Raw genomic sequence first — 20714 nt, forward strand, 5'->3', positions numbered from 1 at the left:
GTCACCCTTGGGCAAGGTGTAGCACCTGCTTAGCCAACCCCACCCCCCCAATCAGGGTCACGTGAAGCCATGGGGTAAGAGGAAAGAAACCCAGAGAAATGTTGCCATTGTGTTCAGATGTTTATCAATGAGTGGATACCCCATGCTCTGGTAAAGAAATAAATGAGTGGGAAGAAAAAGGGAATGGTCAGATAAATGGTGTCCATTTAGAAGCAGCATTCTTTAGTGTTACCCAGGTAAAACAGCTGTAATGATCTATCCTTGATAAAATATCCACAGATAAACCAGCTGCTTCAGTACAGATTTTACACTCATACAGAACAGAAAGATTTAATCTCAATGCTTTGGGGTGGGACCGGATTTTCCTGGCCTAAAGAGACGGAATTTTAAATTTTTAAAGAAAGGCAAAGTTGAGAAAATATTGTCGTTGATGGCTCTGAATCCGAAAGTATGGTACACAGACAACAACGTGAGCAATTGTAATCAGCTAATTTCTCAGGTCAAAAGAAACAACTAAATAATGTTATTTAATCATTAAATAATGCTTCTTAATTGTTAAATAATGTTAACCTGATTGTTAATGTTTGCAATTAACCTGTGTAGGCAATGTGCCTTTATTTTGAGGACTTGTATTACATTGTGGTGAGAAAAGCACGGAGATTTCAGTTGATCCGAGTGTTTTCCCAGGCTGGGAAAGTCTAAGACTAAAGGGCATAGATTTAATTGGAGACACAGAACACAACAAGCTGTTCCGGCCCTTCAAACTGCACCGCCAGTAACCCACCAACTTGTGCAACAATCTACAATGACCCTTTAACATACTAACCGGAATGCTTTTGGACTGTGCGAGGAAACCGGAGCACCAGGAGGAAGCCTGAGGCAACAAGGTTTTATACTGAGAACAAAGACCATCTGGTTCAAAAACTATAAACACACAGGAGATTCTGCAGATGCTGGAAACCCAGCACAAAATACTGGAGGAACTCAGCAGGCCAGGCAGCATCTATGGAAATGAAATAAACAGTCGATCTTTTGGGCCGAGACTGCTCTTCGGGACTATAAATCTGCCGATGACACAACTATTGTTGGCAGAATTTCAGATGGTGACAAGGAGCCGAAGAGGAGTGAGATAGATCAGCTGGTTGAGTGGTGTGGCAGCAATCTGGCACTTTGTCAGTCAGACCAAGGAACTGATTGTGGACCACAGGAGGGTGAAGTTGAATCACCACCTCCCTACACCATACCTGGTTTGTGTGAAGTCAGCAGTGGGAAGGAACCAGCAAAGTCCAGTCCATCAAAATTTTAATTAAATTAATTAATTAATGCCCTACATCACAAAATTTACCACAATGACAGTAAAACCAATGATTGTGGACGTCAGGAAGGGGAAGTCAAGGGAACATACGTCAGTCCTAATCAAGGGGACTGTGGAAAGGGTGAGTAATTTCAAGTTCCTGAGTGTCAAAGTCTCTGAGGATCGTCCTGGCTTTTCAACCTTTCGGCTCATTTTTAAACAGAACTGAAGTTCCCCTTGACTTCCTCCAGTCGAAAGTGAAAAATATCAGTGTCATCAACCTGTGCACGTGCTGAATCCCCAGATCCCTGGCACTATGCCAACAAGTTTGTTCTAAACCCCTGTCACAGGATTATCCTTCAGATACACTGAAAAAGATCTGAGCTCAATTCAGACCAACTTTGTTCTATTTCAGATCCATGTTTAAAAACAGGCTAATTAAATGAATCTGGAAAGAAATCTCAGCACCTTTTGGCATGTCAGTCAATTATATTAAAAATACGCAGGTGCTTGATTTAATGATTTTTTAAAACTATATTAGAGGAACTAATCGTGTTTTCATGACTTTTGACAGAATCAGAAGGGATTCCAGCTGGAACAGAAAACTTAAAGACTAGCTTTAAAACATAAATGCACCATATCATCATACCAAAGAGATGCATTTTGTGCTTTAGCAATAACACGTACCTCACAAAATTTGTCTGCCACCACATAGCGAACACGCCAGGATTCATCGTCCACTGCCTGCCGGAGGGTCGGCATCACCAACGCTTCCAGGTCTTCCTGGGGCAGCAGCTGGGCTATGCTCACACAAGCCTCAACTGCCAACAGCCTCACCGAATCCTGTGAAAAAGATGTTCAAACCGGGTTTGAGCTGGTTCTTCATTAAAAAACAAAATTAATTTCCTGAAGTTAACATTAGGAAGAACTAATTTCATCAAAAAAATCATAAAAATAAATACTGACAATATAACAATTGTTTCCCAGATGATATCCGTTCAGATCACCTAGAAAGTAGCAACAGGTTTCATTACTTTGCAATGTGTGCTGGAATCTTCCCAGGATACAAGTACTGGAATGGAAATTTGGAGTGTATCAACATGCAACCTTTGATGGAAGCATTCCTTGGATTAGTATATTAGCAAATGTCATGACAGTGCAAAAATTTATTGATAAATCAATTTTCTTTCTCCTGCTCTTGAAGCACCATTCTCTGCTGAGTGAATCTCCAAGCTAATCACCCAAGTGGTCACTTTTCACCGTAGGATGTAGGAGCTGAATTAGGCCATTTGGCACATCGAGTCTCCTCTGACATTTCATCATGGTTGATCCATTTCACCTTCAGCCCAATCTCCTGCCTTCTCCCCATATCTCTTCATCGAAACACGGAAATCTACAGCACTTTACAGGCTATCCAGCCCCAAAGTTGTGCAGACCAAGTAACCTACTCGAGAAACTGCCTAGAATTTCCCTACCGCATAGCCCTCTATTTTCCTAAGCTCCATGTACCTATCTAAGAGTCTCTTAAAAAACCCTGTATCCATCTCTACCACCTTTGTTGTCAGTGCATTCCACACACCCACCACTCTCTAGGTGAGAAACTTACCTCTGACGTCCCCCTTATACCTACTTTCAAGCACCTTAAAACTATGCCCCCTCATGTTAGCCATTTCAGCCCTGGGAAAAGGCCTCCGGCTATCCACACGATTAATACCTCTTATCATCTTACACGCTTCAACCAGGTCACTTCTCATGCCCTGACTAATCAAGAATCTATCAACCTCTCTGCCCTGAATATACCCAATGACTTCTCCTCTGTGACAATGAATTCCACAGATGCTCTGGATAAGGAAATCCTTCCTCATCTCCATTCTAAATGGACAAACCTCTGCTCTGAGATTGCTTCCTCTGGTCTTAGGCTGTCCCACCATAAAAAACATCCTCCCCATATGCACTCTAGAGGCCTTTCAGTATTTGACAGGTTACAATGAGATCCCTCCCCCTCATTCTTCTGAATTCAAATGACTACAGGAACAGAGCCATCGAATGCTCCTTGAACGACAAGCCTTTCAATCCTGGACCTTTCAATCACTTTCGTGACCCTCCGTTGAACCCACTCCTGTCTTGGCAAACCCTTTGTTAGATAAGGGGCCCAAAACTACCTTCAATATTCCAAGTGAAGCCTTATAAAATGTGAACATTACATCCTTGTTTTGATACGCTAGCCATCATTAGTGGGGTCTGAACCTGGAGCAAGTGTGAACATCTCCTTGGCTACAGATGTGAAGGTTTATTTCCAGGAGTCACTGGACAGTAACCAGAAGAGAAGCTTACTCAACACCAAGGAGCACACGTCCAACCGTTAACCAGAAGCTAGGTGAGGGTCAAAGTGTCCATCCCAGCTCCCCTTCAGCGTACCATTTCTGTACGACTCTGGCTCCTTAGTACACGAGGATACTGCGGACTGCGTCAAGCCTTTTGCCCGGGATACTTTAGGTTGGAGGAATATGAAAGGACACACACTGATTAAACAGTTCGCTCTTCAGGCAAAAGCCTCAAGATAACCACCTTCTTGGAGGAGCATCTCCAGCTGGAGTACTGGAATGGTGTAATCATGCCGATAGATTGACAGGCACTGCTTCCATCTGCTGTGGACAAAGGAAGTTTATAAAGCAGGGGCTCCCAACCTGGGGCCCCTCGGTTGATGGTAGGGGGTCGATGGCGTAAAAGAGGGTTGTGAACCCCGGTTACAAAGGTGAACAGATGGTGCAGACTACGACAACAGAAACTTTGCAAGCAGGAAGTGGCATTAACAAGGCGTAGCATATTGAGTACATGGACGTATTAACCGGATGCAACTCAGTTCTTTGCCACGGACACACCATCCGTACTAATCTTTCCCACCTCCAGCTCATCCATACAGTAAAAGGCAAGCGGTAATGTGGGGTGGGGGGGGGGTGAATTGCTCCAGTGAGCGGAATGACAGACAGCCTGTTACCGGAACGAGCCAAGTGCTCTCCGTTATTTCACACACTGCCATGACGTGTGGGATACAGAGGCTCCTCAGTACAAGCAATTGATACACATGTGACATAAAGCCAAGGTGACAGCAGCAGCTTCAGCAAGATAAATCATGACAAGCCATGGGGAATAAGATCACCTTTCTTCACTATAATCCACGCTTCCTTCATCCACGTCACCTGCATTCCCACCCCACAAGCCTTTCCAGCGCAGCAGTGTCTGTAGCCCCCACCACCCACAATAGACTCCTAGACTAATCTCAATCCTCCGCTATCTGCAAGGGGTCTCTGCCACTAATCACACCCCACTTTCCCCACCCCACCCTTCAGGGTTCCACGCCACTCATTCATCCTTGCCGCTCTCCCCGAAAGCAAGACAAGGTCTACACTCGCCCATTTGCCTCCGTTCAGGGCTGCAAACAGTTCTTGCAGGCGAAGCGGTGCTTTCCTCTCGGGGCTATTCGCTGTATCTGGAGCTCCTGCCGTGGCCTCCTCGACATCGGAGGACCAACACAGATGGGGTTGGGGGGGCGGCTTCTTCAACGAGCACCTTCTCTGGTTCCGCTGCGACAGCCGGGGTATCCCAATGGCCACCCACTTCAATTCGACTTCCCGCTGCCACCCCAGTGTCTGCTCTACAACTACATACCTGCTCATCAGAAGCCAGGGAAGTGAAGAGGGGTATAATGTCACTTTTCAAAAACTCCAGCTCCAGAACCTTTGCAAATTCACCCAACTTTGATGCTGCTGCCTGGCGGACCACTAGTGTGTCATCTGAGCACAAGCTGTGGAAAAGTCTGCAGAAAAAATAAAATTAAAGGTCACATAGGAGTAGTCGCCCATTGATGCAGAACTTAACAATTCGCAAGCAGAAATACAAGCACTAAAAATTGACATTTTTGCAATTAATGTTTCTAAATCAGAAGCTACTAAAATATTTTGCTAAACCCATCATCATTATGTGCTGTGTCATATGCTAAGGGTGGTCACGGTCTTTCCATGACCCTGATTGTTCTCCGTAAAGTTTTCTAGAGAAGTGGTTTGTCATTTCCGCCTTCTGGGCAGTGTGTGTCTTTACAAGGTGGGTGACCCCCAGCCCATTATCAATGCACTTCAGAAACTGTCTACCTGGCGTCAGGTGTCGCATAACCGGGACTTGTGATCTGCACCGGCTGCTCATCCACCACCTGATCCCATGGCTTCACCTGACCCTGATCGGGTGGGTGGTGGGGAGGGGTTGATGGTATCGAAGCAGGAGCTACACCTTGCCCAAGGGTGGCCTGCAGACCAGCAGAAGGAAGCCTTACACCTCCTTTGGTAGAGACGCATCTCCACCACACCACCCAAAAATCCAATATTTGTGGTATTCAGATTTTATCCTGAGAAATACTTCAAGATAGCAACAGAATATAGAAATTTACTGCACATTACAGACCCTTCAGCCCACAATGTTGTGCTGACCACGTAACCTACTCCAGAAGCTGCCTAGAATTTCCCCACCATACAGCCCTCTCTTTTTCTGAAACAACTGACTATATCTGAAAGTTTACACAAATGACACCACAAAAAATTTTAATTCAGGGAGTAAAGCGGCTGGAAGTGAACCCCAGATGTGGAACTCCTGCACTTGGAGCAGAACAGAGCCATTGGTTGTGGACTGCAGGGGCACACAGTTACCAAAGCAACCTTCTCGTCCGACAAAACTCAAACACCTCCGAACAAGTGAAATCCTCTGCGCGCCAGATTAATCAAAATGGCCCTGAAGCAGAGCAACAGGCTTGACAAGACACGGCTCTCAAAAAGAGCACGCCTTTGTAAATGACAAGGCCACTTCAACCCCACAGCCGAGAGTAAGCGATGAGCACCACTCGACTATGATGCACCTCGGCTTTTGCTCCTTCCTCACTAAAAACACACAAAAAACCTTCAGTTTATGTCATTAAAAACAAAAATGCCACACTTTCTGTGCTATTTTGGGGCTGATTATTCTCTAAACTAGAAACTTCTACCCACTCAGTTAAAACAAGGTCCCGTCCACCATGGTGGTAGCATCTTATCGCCAATAAAACCAAATTATACTGAAATTGGGTGGCAGGAAGGAAATACGTCCCTGCCAAAGGAGGTGTAAGGCACTCCTTCCCTCCACTAGCCTGCAGGTCACCCTAGGGCAAGGTGTAGCACCCGCTTAGCCTCCCCGATCGGGACGACGTGAAGCCGTGGGAGCAGGTGGTGGACGGTTGTATTAGCAGCAGGTGCAGATCTCAACTCCTGACACTGACACCAGGCAGACAGTCTCTGAAGCGTATTGATAATGGGCTGGGGGTCACCCGTCTTGTAAAGACACACGCTGCCCAGAAAGAAGGTGATGGCAAACCACTTATGTAGAAAACTTCGCCAAGAACAATCGTGTCCACGGAAAGACCCACGATCGCCCACACCATACGACACGGTACATAATGAGCGATACTACAGGATGTAGATTTTCTACAATAATACTGTAATATTCCTAGCCAACTTCTATCATGTTCATCTGCAGCATTCCAAGGGAGGAAAGTACTTACTGACGCAGCTCGGTCTTTACACAGCTGGATACCCGAGGGTAGCAGACACTGAAAAGACTGCATGCCGAAGTCCTGGACGTGAACCAGTCACCACAAGTCAGGCGCTTGACCAGTGGCACAAAGTGGACTTCTAGGTCTGCAGGAGAGTGCTCGTGGGAGATGGCTCGCAGTGAATCGATGGCTTTATTTCGTACTACCGATTTTTCCACCGTTGCCAGGTTCTCCAAGGGAGGCTGATTAGTGGGAAAGAATTAAACTGAAACACATCTTCTTTTTACTCTACTTCTAAGAAACACAATATTTAGAAACAATCTTTAAGATAAATTCTTACATTGCTGAGAATTAGGAATTCTCATAAAGAAAATGAGACAGAGAAACATTTAAAGGCAGAAGAATATAGAGCCGTGCTGGAGGACAAAACACAAACTACCAAAAACTGTGTAAATCAAAGGACATATTTTCTCAATCACAGAAATTCCCAAGGTTCCTAACCAGAAAACTCTGTACTAATATTAAATGGAAATTACACTGACACATTCCTAATTATCAGTAATTACTATTTCATCTTCAAATTAAGTACCAATAATTGTTCATCCTATGAGGTTTTAATATGCAAATAAACATGAAGCTGCCTGTCAGAATAATTTTGCCAAAGTTTGAGGGAAGTCCATGGTCATCCACTTTGTTAGAAGAAATAAAAGTGTAAACTACTTTCTAAATTAGGAGAAAATTCAAGAATCTGAGGTGCAAAGGGACTTGGGAGTCCTCGTGCAGCATTCACTAAAGGTTAACTTGCAGGCTGAGGAAGGCAAATGCAATGTTAGCAGTCATTTCGAGAGGACTAGAATATAAAAGCAGGGATGTAATGTTAAGGTTTTATAATGTATTGGTGAGGCATCATTTAGAGTATTATGAGGAGATTTGGGCCCCTCATCTAAGAAAGGAGGTGCTGACAGTGTGCAGAGTTTCAAGGAGATTCACAAAAATAATACTGGGAATGAAAGGCTTGTCACGTGAGGAGCGTTTGATGGCTCTGGGCCTGTACTCGCTGGAGTTCAGAAGAATGAGAAGAGACCTCATTGAAACCTATCAAATGTTGGAAGGTCTGAATAGAGTGGATGTGGAGAGGATGTTTCCTATGGCAGGGGAGTCTAAGGCTAGAGGGCACAGCCCCAGAATAGAGGGATATGCTTTTAGAATGAAAATGATGAGGAATTTCTTTAGCCAGAGGGTGGTGAATATGTGGAATTCTCTGCCACAGGTGGCTGTGGCAGACAAGTCATTGGGTATATTTAAGGCAGAGATTGATAGGTTCTTGATAGGTTCATGGCATCAAAGGTTACTGGGAGAAGACTGGGGAGTGGGGCAGAGGAGGGGAAAAAAGGATCAGCCATGATTGAAAGACAAATTGATAAGACTCTTGATTAATCGCAGCATGGAAGGATACAGGGAGAAGGCAGGAGATTGGGGCTGAGAGGGGAAAATGGATCGATGGGCCAAATAGCCTAACTCTGCACCTATATCTTATAGAACTATTCAAACAACAACTGTGCCCACGTTTCAGTTTAGAATTGCAGGCATCACAGGGGCTCCGAGAAAACGTTTCTGAATTGCTATTTTCTATAATACAAAGCCACGCCATCTCAGCGTTCTTCAAGAAACACTGCTAAAAGTTTGTGATATTTTATATACAGCCCCCACCCACACATGAGCAAATTGGATTCCTTACGTAAATGCTTTAAGAATTCTCTGCCTGTACTCGCAGGTAATTTTACACAAAAAGAAAACATTTTTGAAAGGAGTATCAATACAAAAGAACGTACACACTCTATACGCAACATACTGACGCTGGAATGTCTAATTTGAAACCACTGCAAACAATAAAGTAAAACATGGAATAGTAAAGTACAGAAACAGGCCATTCGGCCCACAATGTTGTGCTGAACCAGCTAAAAAGAAAATCAAAAACCACCAAGAACTAATCCCTCCTACCTACACAATGTCCATCTCCCTCCATCTTTTTCATACCCATGCGCCTATCCAAAAGTCTCTGAAAAGTCCCTACCATCATACCAGTCAATGTATTCCAGGCATCCACCACTCTGATGGTAAAAAAAACTTACCCGTCACATCCCCCTTGAACCTACCTACCCACTCTCACCTTTAATGCATACCTCTGGTATTAGACATTTAAATCCTGGGAAACAGATACTCCTCTTTACTTAATCTATGCACATGCTCCTCATAATCTTACAAACCTCTAGCAGATCTCCCCTCGGCCTCCAGCGCTTCAGAGAAAACAACATAAGTTTATCCAGCTCTCATGATCACACGTCCTCTCAACCAGGCAACATTCTGGCGAACCTCTTCCGCATCGACCCCAAAGCCCCAACATCTTTCCTATAGTGGGACAATCAGAACTGCATGCAATACTCCAGACGTGGCCCACCCAGAGTCTGATAAAGTTGCAGCACTTCCTCTAAAGCAGGCAGCATCCTGGTTAAACCTCATTGATCGAGCTACTTTGGTGGTTTCATAAATTGATTTCATTGTTTTAATTCTGAATTGTCCTATGATGAACTGATCACTGAAAATCATTTCAATTTGATCTATGCCCTGTAATAGCCTGAGGCCCTCGTTATTTAATTTCAGAATCTTGTTCCCCATTACGGGTATTTAAAAACAATACAAGTATGTTATTTTAAATAAATATTAAATGCATAGGACCATTGCATCTGGGCATTAAAATCTGTGTTTTGTTTCCCCCGGTTGGGCTCATGTTGAACGTATATTTGGTCAATACAGAGCAGAGGTTTCAGTGTTCGGGGGACGGTATCAGTCCATGTACATTTTCCAACAGGCTGCGTGGGTGAACCTGGATCAGGGGTAGAGTAACTACACTTCACTGTAGCAATTCTCAATGATACACCCCTCCAATATTTCAACCAGGTCCTGAAGAAGGGTCTCGGCCAGAAACATCGACCGCTTACTCTTTTCCACAGACGCTGCCTGAGCTGCTGAGTTCCTCCAGCGTTTTGTGAGAGTTGCTTTGGATTTCCAGCATCTGCAGACTTTCTCGTGCCTACAGATATGTTGGGGTGGCACAAAGCCTCATCTGCCTCAAAGATTTTATTGCAAACAATAAAAGCAGAGAGGGTTCTGTATGTGTCCGTTTACCCCTCATTCATGCAACCCATCATAACAAAGAAAGATTACAGGGACATTGCCGGGTTTGGAGGACCTGAGTTATATGGAAAGATTGAATATGTTAGGACTTCTTTTTAACTTGGAACATAGAAGATTGCAAAGAGATATGACAGAAGGAGACAAGATTACGAGGGGTTTAGATAGGGTAAATGCAAGCAGTCATTGTCCACTGAGGTTGGATGAGACTGCAGCTAGAGGTCATGGGTTAAGGGTGAAAGGTGAAATGTTTAAGGGGAACATGTGCTGAACTTTTCTATGACTCATTATAAAGTCACTTACTTTATCATTGCCTGTGGAACCCTGCTGCTTTGAGAATCATCTTCTGGAAATTAACCTTTATTAAGACAGTAATACCACTTCAATGGCATTAACCGCGTGTCCGTCTTGTCCAGTGCTTTGTAAATGTACGACCGCTCTTACCAGCAAACAGTGAACATACTCCGGTCCGCCAACGAGCACCGTGAAGCTCCCTAGTTGCTCCGCTAATGCCAGCAGTGCCTCGTCTTCATCGAAAATGGTGTCTGCATCTAGACGAGAAATCAGTGGCAGGGTGACTCTGAGAGGCGATTGTTCAAACCGAAGCAGCCCAACCACACGCAGCTTTGTACCTACCAGTCAGAAGTGGGAGCAGCTCATTCCGGGTATGCTCTACCCCCAAGGCCAAGGCAATTGTGGACAGTTGCTTTATGTTGTTCAACCGTGACTGGGGAAAGGAAAGAAATGAAATTGATCAATGCCATCCAACCCTGAACAGAATTCTGGAAAAAAAAAGATATTACTGGCCACTCCACTGGGCACCGCACAACATTATTCTCGTCAGCACAAGTCCCGAGCCCAGTCATTAAATGGTTTCTCTTTCTACAGATGCCGAGCCTCTGCTTTGGTCATCCATTTCCATGAATACAGGACCATAATTCACTGAAAGTGGTGCCATGGGTAGATATGGTCATGAAGAAAGCTTCTGGCACCTTGGGCTTCATAAATCAAGGTAAGTTTGGATGTTATGTTGAAATTCTATAAGACAGTAGTAAGACCTAATTTGGAGTGTCATGTGCACTTTCAGCTGCCTACCCACAGGAAAGATGTCAGTAAAGTTGAAAGAGTACAGAGAAGGTTTAGAAGGATGGTGCCAGGACTGGAGGACCTGAGTTATGAGGGAAGATTGAATAGGTTAGGCCCTTATTGCTTGGAACATAGAAGATTGAGAGGAGATTTGACAGAGGTATGAAGGATCTAGGGTAAATGCAAGCAGATTTTTGCCACTTAGGTTGGGTGGGACTACAACCAGAGGCCATGGTTTAAGAGTGAAAGGTGAGAGGTTTAAGGGGAACATGAGGGGGGAATTTCTTCACTCAGAAGGTGGTGAGAGTGTGGAATGAGCTACATACTTTTCAAAAACTTGTGAACGTCAGAAGCAATATAGCAATGCAAAGGGCCTTAAGAATAAGTTGAGGGTGATATGAAGGATCTTCCAGCAATGGAACAGAAACAAAAAGAATAAAGCTAGATCAAGTCCTTTGAATAACCATATACTTAATTTCCTCAACAGTTTTCCAAATTAAACAATGAATATTGTGGATAGCAAATTGATTTTGGAGTAGTATATACAGACAACTTTCTTATTGCCCTAATCAAAGACTGGCAGGACAGTCAAGGTAAGAAGGTATAACAATAATCTTACCTCTAGTTTTTTACTGAGTCTGGCCTCCTGTGCCTTCAATCTCTCCTCCTGATACTTTTCATGCACTTCCTTCAATTTGTCTACACTAGATCTCTTGGCAGATGCTGTCCCTGTTAGGGATGCAATCAAATCAAAGTTATAATAGGTAGTAGCTTCCAATTCAACCAATTCTTTATCATTCAAAATATACACCTCAGCAGGGAGAAATCAACTAACAATTTTACTTAGTTTCTATTCATTTATCGCTACCTGAAGCTTAAGTTTCCAATTAAAATCTATCTGATTCAACGCAGTAATAGCTGCCAGAATTAATTGGAAACTCTCACATACCATTTTGTTTTGTTTATCACACATGTACTGAGAGCCCCAGTCTTAGAACACATACCAACTAACACATGTAGGGTTCTTGGTAATGTTAACTGCTAAGGCTAATGAAATGGCGTCTCTGTAATGCTAACTGCTGATGTAATAGTTTCTCTGTAGCTGTGATATTTGGGTTTTAACGACAGATAACAGGGAACTAACCAAATGAGAGACACATTATTCTATCTTGTTTGTCTGGGAACCGAGCTTTTGTGGTTTTTCGGTCGAGGCGAGTGAGGAGGTAGAACGAGTGCGGGGAGTGCTCGGTGATCACCGGACGGAGTCTACGGGAATTCGAGGGTCCAGCGGTTGGCAACGTTTCGGCGGAGGTCATTGAGGAGGAACACCGGAGGCGTGAGCTCCAAAGATTTTTGTGCACAAACTGTTAACTTTAACAAGAGTGGCGTCTTTGTCTTTTATATTTGGTTTCTCTACTAACCACACAACAAAATAAGGGTTATAAAGGCCATGTGTCAGTTTGCCATCACCGTGAAGGCCGACGAAAAGGAAAGGGCGGATCGAGCAGTGGATCATTTGGGGGCTTCTGATGATGCCCTACCTCCAGTTTACTGTAACCTGACTGCTCTGAAGAGCAAGCAGCTGCCGGAATTGAGTTCTGGAGGAGTGGCAGCTGCTCAGTGAGGTGATCCGGGCACTGGCACTATCTGGTATGTATTTGGAAAGGGGGATATGGCGCAGGCGGAGAAGACAAAACCAGCTTCAGTACCTCCATTACTGAGAGAATAGCCTCGTTTGAAGTTAAAGAACCAAATTTTATACCGGTCATGTCAGCCCCGGACCGACCTCGGCGTTGCCAGCTGGTTCTGCCTGAGAAGTATCGGAGCATTGCGTTGAGTTCACTTCATGATGATCCTGGACATTTGGGGGTGGAAAAGACCTATGGTTTTTCTGGCCCTGAATGAAGTTGGAGGTTGAAGAGTACTGCAAGTCGTGCATTCGCTGCATACGCTGGAAGACACTGCCTGTGCAGGCAGCTCCTCTGTCATACCTGCAGAGTGCAGGGCTCCTGGACCTGGTGTGTATGGATTTCCTGTCTATAGAACCCGATGCCAGCAACACGGCCAGTGTCTTAGTCATCACGGACCACTACACTGGATATGCTCAGGCTTTTCCTATCAAGGACCAGAAGGCGACTACGGTGGCAAAAGTGTTATGGGAGAAGTATTTCATGCATTATGGCCTTCCCCGGGTGGATACATAGCGACCAGGGATGGGACTTCGAGAGTAGACTCATCTACGAGTTACTGGGCATGCTGGGAGTTGAGAAATTGAGGACCATGCCCTATCACCTGCAGGGCAATCCCCAGCCTGAGGGGTTTAAGCTTGGGACCCTGGAGATCAGCAAGGAGAGCAGGTGGAGTTAACATATCGGGCATCTGGTTCACTGTACCCGAAATGAAGCTACTGCGTGCACGCCATATGCAGGAAGCCAAGGCGTTACTAGTGAAGCCTTGAAACATGGATTGTCCCATATAACTGCTGAAAAGGCATGTTTAATTGGGGCCCATGCAACTGTCCGAGGCTTCACCTTTAGTTTGGAGAAAGTGGGAGAAACCTAAGTCAAACTTGAGAGTAAGAACTAGTTCTACCAGGTGAGGAAAGATGGTGATGAAGGGGAACTGATGAGGTCTGTTGTCTAGAAAGAAGCAGAACATTAAGGACTTCCTGGAAGGGGATGAAAATGTATAAACACTAAACCCATAGTGAAAATAAAGTGATCTGGGCCAAGTAACTGAAAGTGATTGAAGTGATGGAGAGATTGCAGACCAGATAATGTTCTAAGTGTTGGTTGCCAGAAAAACATTGGCAAGAACTGGAGGAAGAACACTTCCTACTTCTTTTTAAAATTAGGACTACATTATCTGTTACATTGATAAAACCAGACAGGTTTCCGGTTACCATTGCATCTCTATTGGTAGAGTAATCCTTCAGTACCGTACCATATGAATAGCCTGGATTGTGGGAGCCCAGGTCGGTCTTACAAGAGATAATGTTAAGCCTGGAAAATTGTAGCTATGGAGGAAAGATTGGATAAGCTTGGGTTGTTTTCTAGTCTTGAGATGTATAAAATTGGGAGGATCAAATGGCAGAAATGAGAAGGGCTTATTTCCTGAACAGGGGGATTAAAAAAAAACTGAGGTCCATCGTAACTGCTAGTAGTATTAAAAGTATTTTCACTCAGAGGATGGTAGAGGGATCTGAAATACTTCCAAGGCATAAATTCCCCTCATATTTAAAAAGTAAATGAATATCTGAAGCGCTGTGATCAACTGGGCTACAGAGCCTGAGGTAGGACGTGGAATTAGAATGGGTAGCTCTTTTCTTGACCATCACAGATGCAATTCCCAACATATTTATTTTTATGGTTCTATGAGCTTGGCTTAGGAAATAGGCAGGTAGGTTTTATTTTTAGAAACACAATTTAGTTGTTCAACTAATTTTTAAAAGTGTTTATACTTGTAAACTTTCAACTTAAAAAACTTTCTTTTATCAAGTGTTTTTGGAATGTGTCATCTCAGGTGTTTACAGAGAGAACATTTTGAGATGCAGACGTACCCTTTTTAACAAAGCAACTCAATGACACATTAGATCCTTCACCCTCAGGAAGCGATTTCCAGCTCTTTTCAGATTCAGCCCTGAAAACAAAAAGCAGAAAACTAATTTTGAGCTTAAGAGCTTGGCAGATAAATATCATATTGTCTTTGGAATTTTGCAGTGACGAAGGATCGCAGATCGACATTGTAGACTGCTTTTCTTTTCACAAATTCTGCCTGATTCCGTGCGTGTTACAGCAAGCTACTCACAACATTTCTGAGCCAAATCCCACAGACTCAGGAGCACAGCAAATTTCACAGATTATCATTAAACTGCAGAATAGAATGAATTATGTCACTGGATGGAACAATCAGCTCTTGAAAGAAAACCTGCTAGAAATTTAGTAAACTTTTTGAAAACAGAAATCAAAATATCACAGGTGCTGGAAATGTAAAGAGAATGACAAAATATTCAGCAGGTGAAGCAGTGTCTAAAAAGAGAGAAACAAAATTACTGAAATAATATTTCAAAAGTCACTGTCATTGTTTCATGCTCCACCTCCTCAGTAGAAAATACTGTACTACTCTTTAAAGAAGTCTGCTAAATAAATGAACAACAGTCACGTGCAACCTAATTTAAAAATAAGTACTTTCAATAGGGGAGAAGGCATCCCATTATGTTTAACTTATAAAACAGTGACACTACCAATATTCTGAGAAGTCCTTTTCCAACTAAGGCTGTATTGCCCAGTGACATTACCTTTGTAGAGAAAGTGGTTTAGCCTTGGGCTTCTCAGCAGCAATGGAGGAAGGGGTTTTGATTTGTGGTTTGGTGGAACTGGACACTTTGCTTAGTTTTGCTGGAGTCCTTTTAATCGATTCATCACAGGACTGGTAATACAAGAGAAAGAAAACGGTGAAATGTTCAAAGCTTCATTTTATTGTCAAAGTATGCACGTACAACTCTGATACTTGTCTTCTCCAGATAGTCCTGAAATACAGAAAGACCATGAGAGTTGATGAAAGAAAAGACACCAACTCTCCCCACCATCAGTACGACAAAGAAAAGAAACAATAACAATCCCCGACCCCCTCGCCTGCAAAACAGACCAGTCACAGTAACATCGAAACCCCCAACCCCACCTTACACACAAAATATTTACAGCTCACCCACCCACCAACCAGCCACAATTAACAAAACACCAAAACCTGAAGGAAACCAATATGAAGTACAGTCCAAAATTCACATATGTCTCAGAATATTGGAAACAGCTTTCCATCGGCATACGAAGGCAGTGGCTGCAAACTCAACAAATCAGCAAAAGCATTTTCAACTTAATCAATCCAATTTTAGTTGGTAAATTAATCAAGGCTGACAACTGAAAATATTCAGAGGATGGCAAATCAATTTGGCTAAATGCTGTAAAAAATAAATTGTAAAGACTGCAACAATCCAGATTTCCCCAAACTTTCAGAAAGCGTTGCCTCCTGCTGCTTTAACATAGCAGATACAAAGCAGGAGAATAGCAGCAACTGGGGAAAGACAACCGAACGCACTATTGAATGCTGCATACTTTTCAAAGACTTTTGAAAGTCAGAAGCAATATAGCAATGCAAAGGGCCTTAAGAATGAGTTGAGGGTGATATAAAGGATTTTCCAGCAATGGAACAGAAACAAAAAGAATAAAGGTAGATCAAGTCCTTTGAATAATCATGTACTTAATTTCCTCAAACACCAGGAAATCTGCAGATGCTAGGATTTCAAGCAACACACATAAACATTCACCAGCAACTTTGATGTGTGTTACTGAATTTCCTCAACAATTTTCCAAATTAAAAAATGAATATTGTGGATAGCAAATTGATTTTGGGGTAGTATATACATACAACGTTCTTATTGCCCTAATCAAAGACTGGCAGGGCAGTCAAGGTGAGTACGCCGACAATCTTACCCTTAGTTCGTTAATGAGACTGACCTCCTGTGCCTTCAATCTCTCCTTCCGAAGCTTCTGCCCTTTCTTCAATTTGTTTACAATAGGTTTATGTTTCCTCAGATCATCTTTAGGTGCATGAATCCTGCCCTCGATATCACTCTGCTCAGATGCTTTCTCTGTTCAGGATGCAATCAAATCAAAGTTATAATAGGTAATAGCTTCCAATTCAACCAATTATTTATCATTCAAAATACATACCTCAGCGGGGTGAAATCAACTAACAATTTTACTCAGTTTCTATTCATTTATTGCTACTTGAAGCTTAAATTTCAAATTAAAATCCACCTGATTCAATGCATTAATAGCTGCAAGAATTAAATGGAAACTCTCACATACCATTTTGTTTTGTTTATCACACATGTCCTGAGATCCCCAGTGGCAGGAAATGCATTTTGATTTTGACATTGTCCTCCTGGTACCATTCTCCCGTAAATATAATCAAAAGCTGTCACTGTACAGTGCAATCAGATCCATAACTCACTAAATGCACTCTTAAAGCTCAGAATACTACTAACACACAGCTGAGCAAAGCAATAGACTCTTAAATGTCTTCTTAATTGGCCCAGTAAGCCGACAGATGAAGGGCAAACAGGGAAGGAAAGAAATACTGATATCCCCCAAAATACCAATTACGCACATAAAGCCCCAACCTCGTCGGACACCGACCGGCCAGAGTCACGGCCTCGTTGGAGACGTGGCTCACACTCTCAACAGCAAATACAGTTGTGGACTCATTGAGATCATAAGCAGGGAAACATCAGGAAACAATTTAAATATAAAATCAGATTTTAAAAAAAATGGAAGCTAATGGTGAGCATTGCATCAATAGGCAGAGAAACACTTGCTGCAAAATAGATTACATGCAACATTTCACTAACCAAAGCTAGAACTCACTGACCACTGCTTTTAAACCTTTTCCTTTGTGTGGTACAAATCTTGCCAGTGTAGTTTTCACGTTGATTTCCAGAGTTCAATTTGATTCGGGCTATTTAATCCCACACCCTGTCAAATACAGCCTCATTAAAGGCAGTCACTCAAATCACCTGTAAATACTGCACTAACTCTGACCCTGGAAAGTCAAAATGGGCATGGGGGAACAGATTACTGAAGAGCAAATGCCCCTTAAGAGCACAGTTGGTGACACCTCCCATTACTTTTATGACAGGACAGTAATTAGCCAGATCGGATATACTCTGTTTTTGGTGGATAGAACGTAACTAGGGACATGTAGTTGCCACTGACAGACCTGTACTGGATATGCTTGGCATGCTAGGCATTTAGTTCTGAAGTGCAAAAACTTTAAGCACGACACATCGGAGGTTGTCCATTTTCATTATTATTGCTGTTCCTGCTACTCGCTCATTCTTTGATTTGGCTGAAAACTACCATTATAACAGTGAGGACTTTGGGAGGAAGCACAGATGCATCATTCACTCAGTTCTTCCAGTTGAATATAGTTTCACAAAGTTCATTCCAGGCTCTGGTTTAATTGAAGGTGGGGATCTTCACTGGAGAAGTGTCCTCATGTTAGCTAACCTATCACCATCACGACTGTGTGAACCAGGGTGGCAGAACTTTGATCAGATCCATTGGTTGGGGAACTGCTGAACTCTTCATTGAAGATGAGAAAATCTGCAGATATAGGAAATCCAAAGTAATACCCAGAAAATGCTGAAGGAACTCAGCAGGCTAGGCAACAGCTACGGAAGAGAGTTAACAGTTGTGGAACAGTCCATGTTTCGAACCTAAACGGGCATCACTCCACAACTCTTCCTACGCTACAAAGATAACTGCATTGGTCCTGCTTCCAGCACCCATGCTGAGCTCATCAATTTCCTCAACTTTCTCCAATTTCCACACTGCCCTCAACTGGCCCACTTCTGACACCTCTCACCCCTTTCTCGATCCCCGTCTCCATCTTTGGAGACAGTTTATCTGCTGATACTCTTTACAAACCCACTGACTCTCGCAGCTCTCTGGACAAGACATCTTCCCACCCTATCACTTGCAAAAATGCCATTCCCTGGCCTCAGTTCCTCCATTTCCACTGCATCTGCTCCCAGAATGAAGCTTTTCATTCCAGAACAACTGAGATATCCTCCTTCTTCAAAGAAAAGGGCTTCCTTTCCTCCACTATCAACGTAGCCCTCAACCACATTGCACAAATCACCCTGAACCCTTCCACCTGCCGCCACACGAAGGATAGGGTTCCTCTTGTCCTCACCTATCACCACACAAGCCTCTGCATCCCGCACGTAACTCTCTGCAACTTCTGCTATCTCCAAAGGGAGCCCACCACCAAGCACATCTTTCCGTAGGAGTCACTCCTTACACGACTCCCTTGTCCACTCATCCCTCCCCACTGATTTCCCTCCTGGCACTTATCCTTGCAAGCAGAACAAGGGCCACACCTGCCCCTACACCTCCTTCCTCACTACCATTCAGGGCTTCAAACAGCCCTTCCACGCCAGGCGACACTTCACCCGTGAGTCTGTTGGGATCACCTATAGTATCTAGTGTTGCCTCCTATATATTGATCAGACCAGACTGGGAGACATTTGTCAAGCAGCTTCGCTCCATCTGCCACAAAAAGCGGGATTTTCCGGTGGCCAGCCATTCCAACTCTACTTTCCATTCCATTATGTCAGTCCATGGTCTCCTGTCACTGTGAGGCCACCCTCAGGTTGGAGCGGCAAAGAGCTTATTTTTTGTTTGGGTGATCTCCAACCTGATGGCACAAACGTCAATTTCTCAAACTTCCAGTAACTGCCTCCTCCTCCTCTCCATTCGTTTCCCTCTCTCACCTCATCTCCTTACCTGCCCATCACCTCCCACTGGGGCTCCTCCTCCTTCCCTTCTTCAATGGTCCTCTGTCCTCTCCTATCAAATACCCCCTACTCTAACCCTTTACCCCTTTCACCAATCAACTTCCCAGCTCTTTACTTTAACCGCTCCACCTCTCCCAGTATCACCTATCACCTGCCAACTTGTATCTCTTCCTTCCTTTCCCCCACCTTCTTTTTCTGACTCCTTCTTCCTTCCGTTCCAGTCGTGAAGGTTTTCGGCCTGAAACATCGATTGTTTACTCTTTTCCTTTAATGCTGTCTGGCCTGCTGAGTTCCTCCAGCATTGTGTGTGATGCATCTGTTTACTGCATGCTGCTTTTGCCATTTAACAAGCTGATGGTTCTGTGTAGCAGCTCTATTCAGTTCAGATCCACCCAATGCAACTTGTAAAACTTCTTTCTATACTCACCACTGAACTGGCATTGGTCCCCAGCTTGATAGTAATGGTCAAAAGGAGTGATAGAGCAGGCCTCGAGATTACAGTTTGCAGCTGAATACAATTCTGCTGATATGGACAATTGCAACCCTTCATGAGCAACTAGATTTGCTGAGACTCTCCCATCAGTACTGAGCTGTAATGTTAGCTGTGCTTACATGGAATTCTGTGAGTACCTACCGAGTATAAATACTGAAAAGCTCACACATAGCTGTCAGAAACTTCATACCTGATTGTGTCATGGATACAGATTCGTCAGACGAGCTGCAGGATCCTTGGCATGACTGTAAACTAGGGCTGGTGTTAGTCTTTCTATCAGCTTCGTTTGATGAAGGGGCACTGTCTTCTGAGGAAGCAGACTGCACAAGGGCAAGAGAATGGAAGTAGATTAGTTCCCGAGCTGTTAGTATTTTCTGATTTGATAAAATAAAGATTAGATGGGCAGGAAGCTTGCAAACATTTAACATCCAGCAACTTAAATTCTGTACATCCGTCCACTGGATTGCCCCCTCCCTGCCCTTTCAATGCATCCCATTATATCCTTCCATATATTTCACTAACCTGCTGCAACCTATTAGCCCAAACCCTCAAAGTTTAATGTTCATCTCAAACATGTTACCCTTGAAAGAATCACACAAGAAATTCCCAGCCTTTTCTTTGTGCCCAGTGATCTCATTTAGACCCTGCCATAGTCTACTGGCATCCCTTTGGTTAACCTGGGCTTCCAACTCGGCTCGATATTGCCTCTTGGCGCCCC

The 20714-nt window shown here is 43.7% G+C and overlaps 1 protein-coding gene across 1 annotated transcript in view; it reads right to left on the minus strand.

Annotated features, from left to right (window-relative positions):
* Positions 1-20714, minus strand: part of LOC140203609 (serine/threonine-protein phosphatase 2A 65 kDa regulatory subunit A beta isoform-like) — a 96263-nt gene that overhangs the window by 47654 nt on the left and 27895 nt on the right. Inside the window, exons 2-8 of the mRNA XM_072269657.1 lie at positions 18212-18307; positions 16634-16791; positions 10695-10785; positions 10503-10603; positions 6876-7108; positions 4964-5111; positions 1982-2137 (exon numbers count right to left, since the gene is read on the minus strand). Coding sequence (XP_072125758.1) covers positions 1982-2137; positions 4964-5111; positions 6876-7108; positions 10503-10603; positions 10695-10785; positions 16634-16791; positions 18212-18307 — 983 coding nt within the window. The remainder of the gene's footprint in view (positions 1-1981; positions 2138-4963; positions 5112-6875; positions 7109-10502; positions 10604-10694; positions 10786-16633; positions 16792-18211; positions 18308-20714) is intronic.

This window comes from Mobula birostris, chromosome 10 (genome assembly GCF_030028105.1).
Source record: "Mobula birostris isolate sMobBir1 chromosome 10, sMobBir1.hap1, whole genome shotgun sequence".
In the NCBI taxonomy this organism is placed as follows: Eukaryota; Metazoa; Chordata; class Chondrichthyes; order Myliobatiformes; family Myliobatidae; genus Mobula; species Mobula birostris.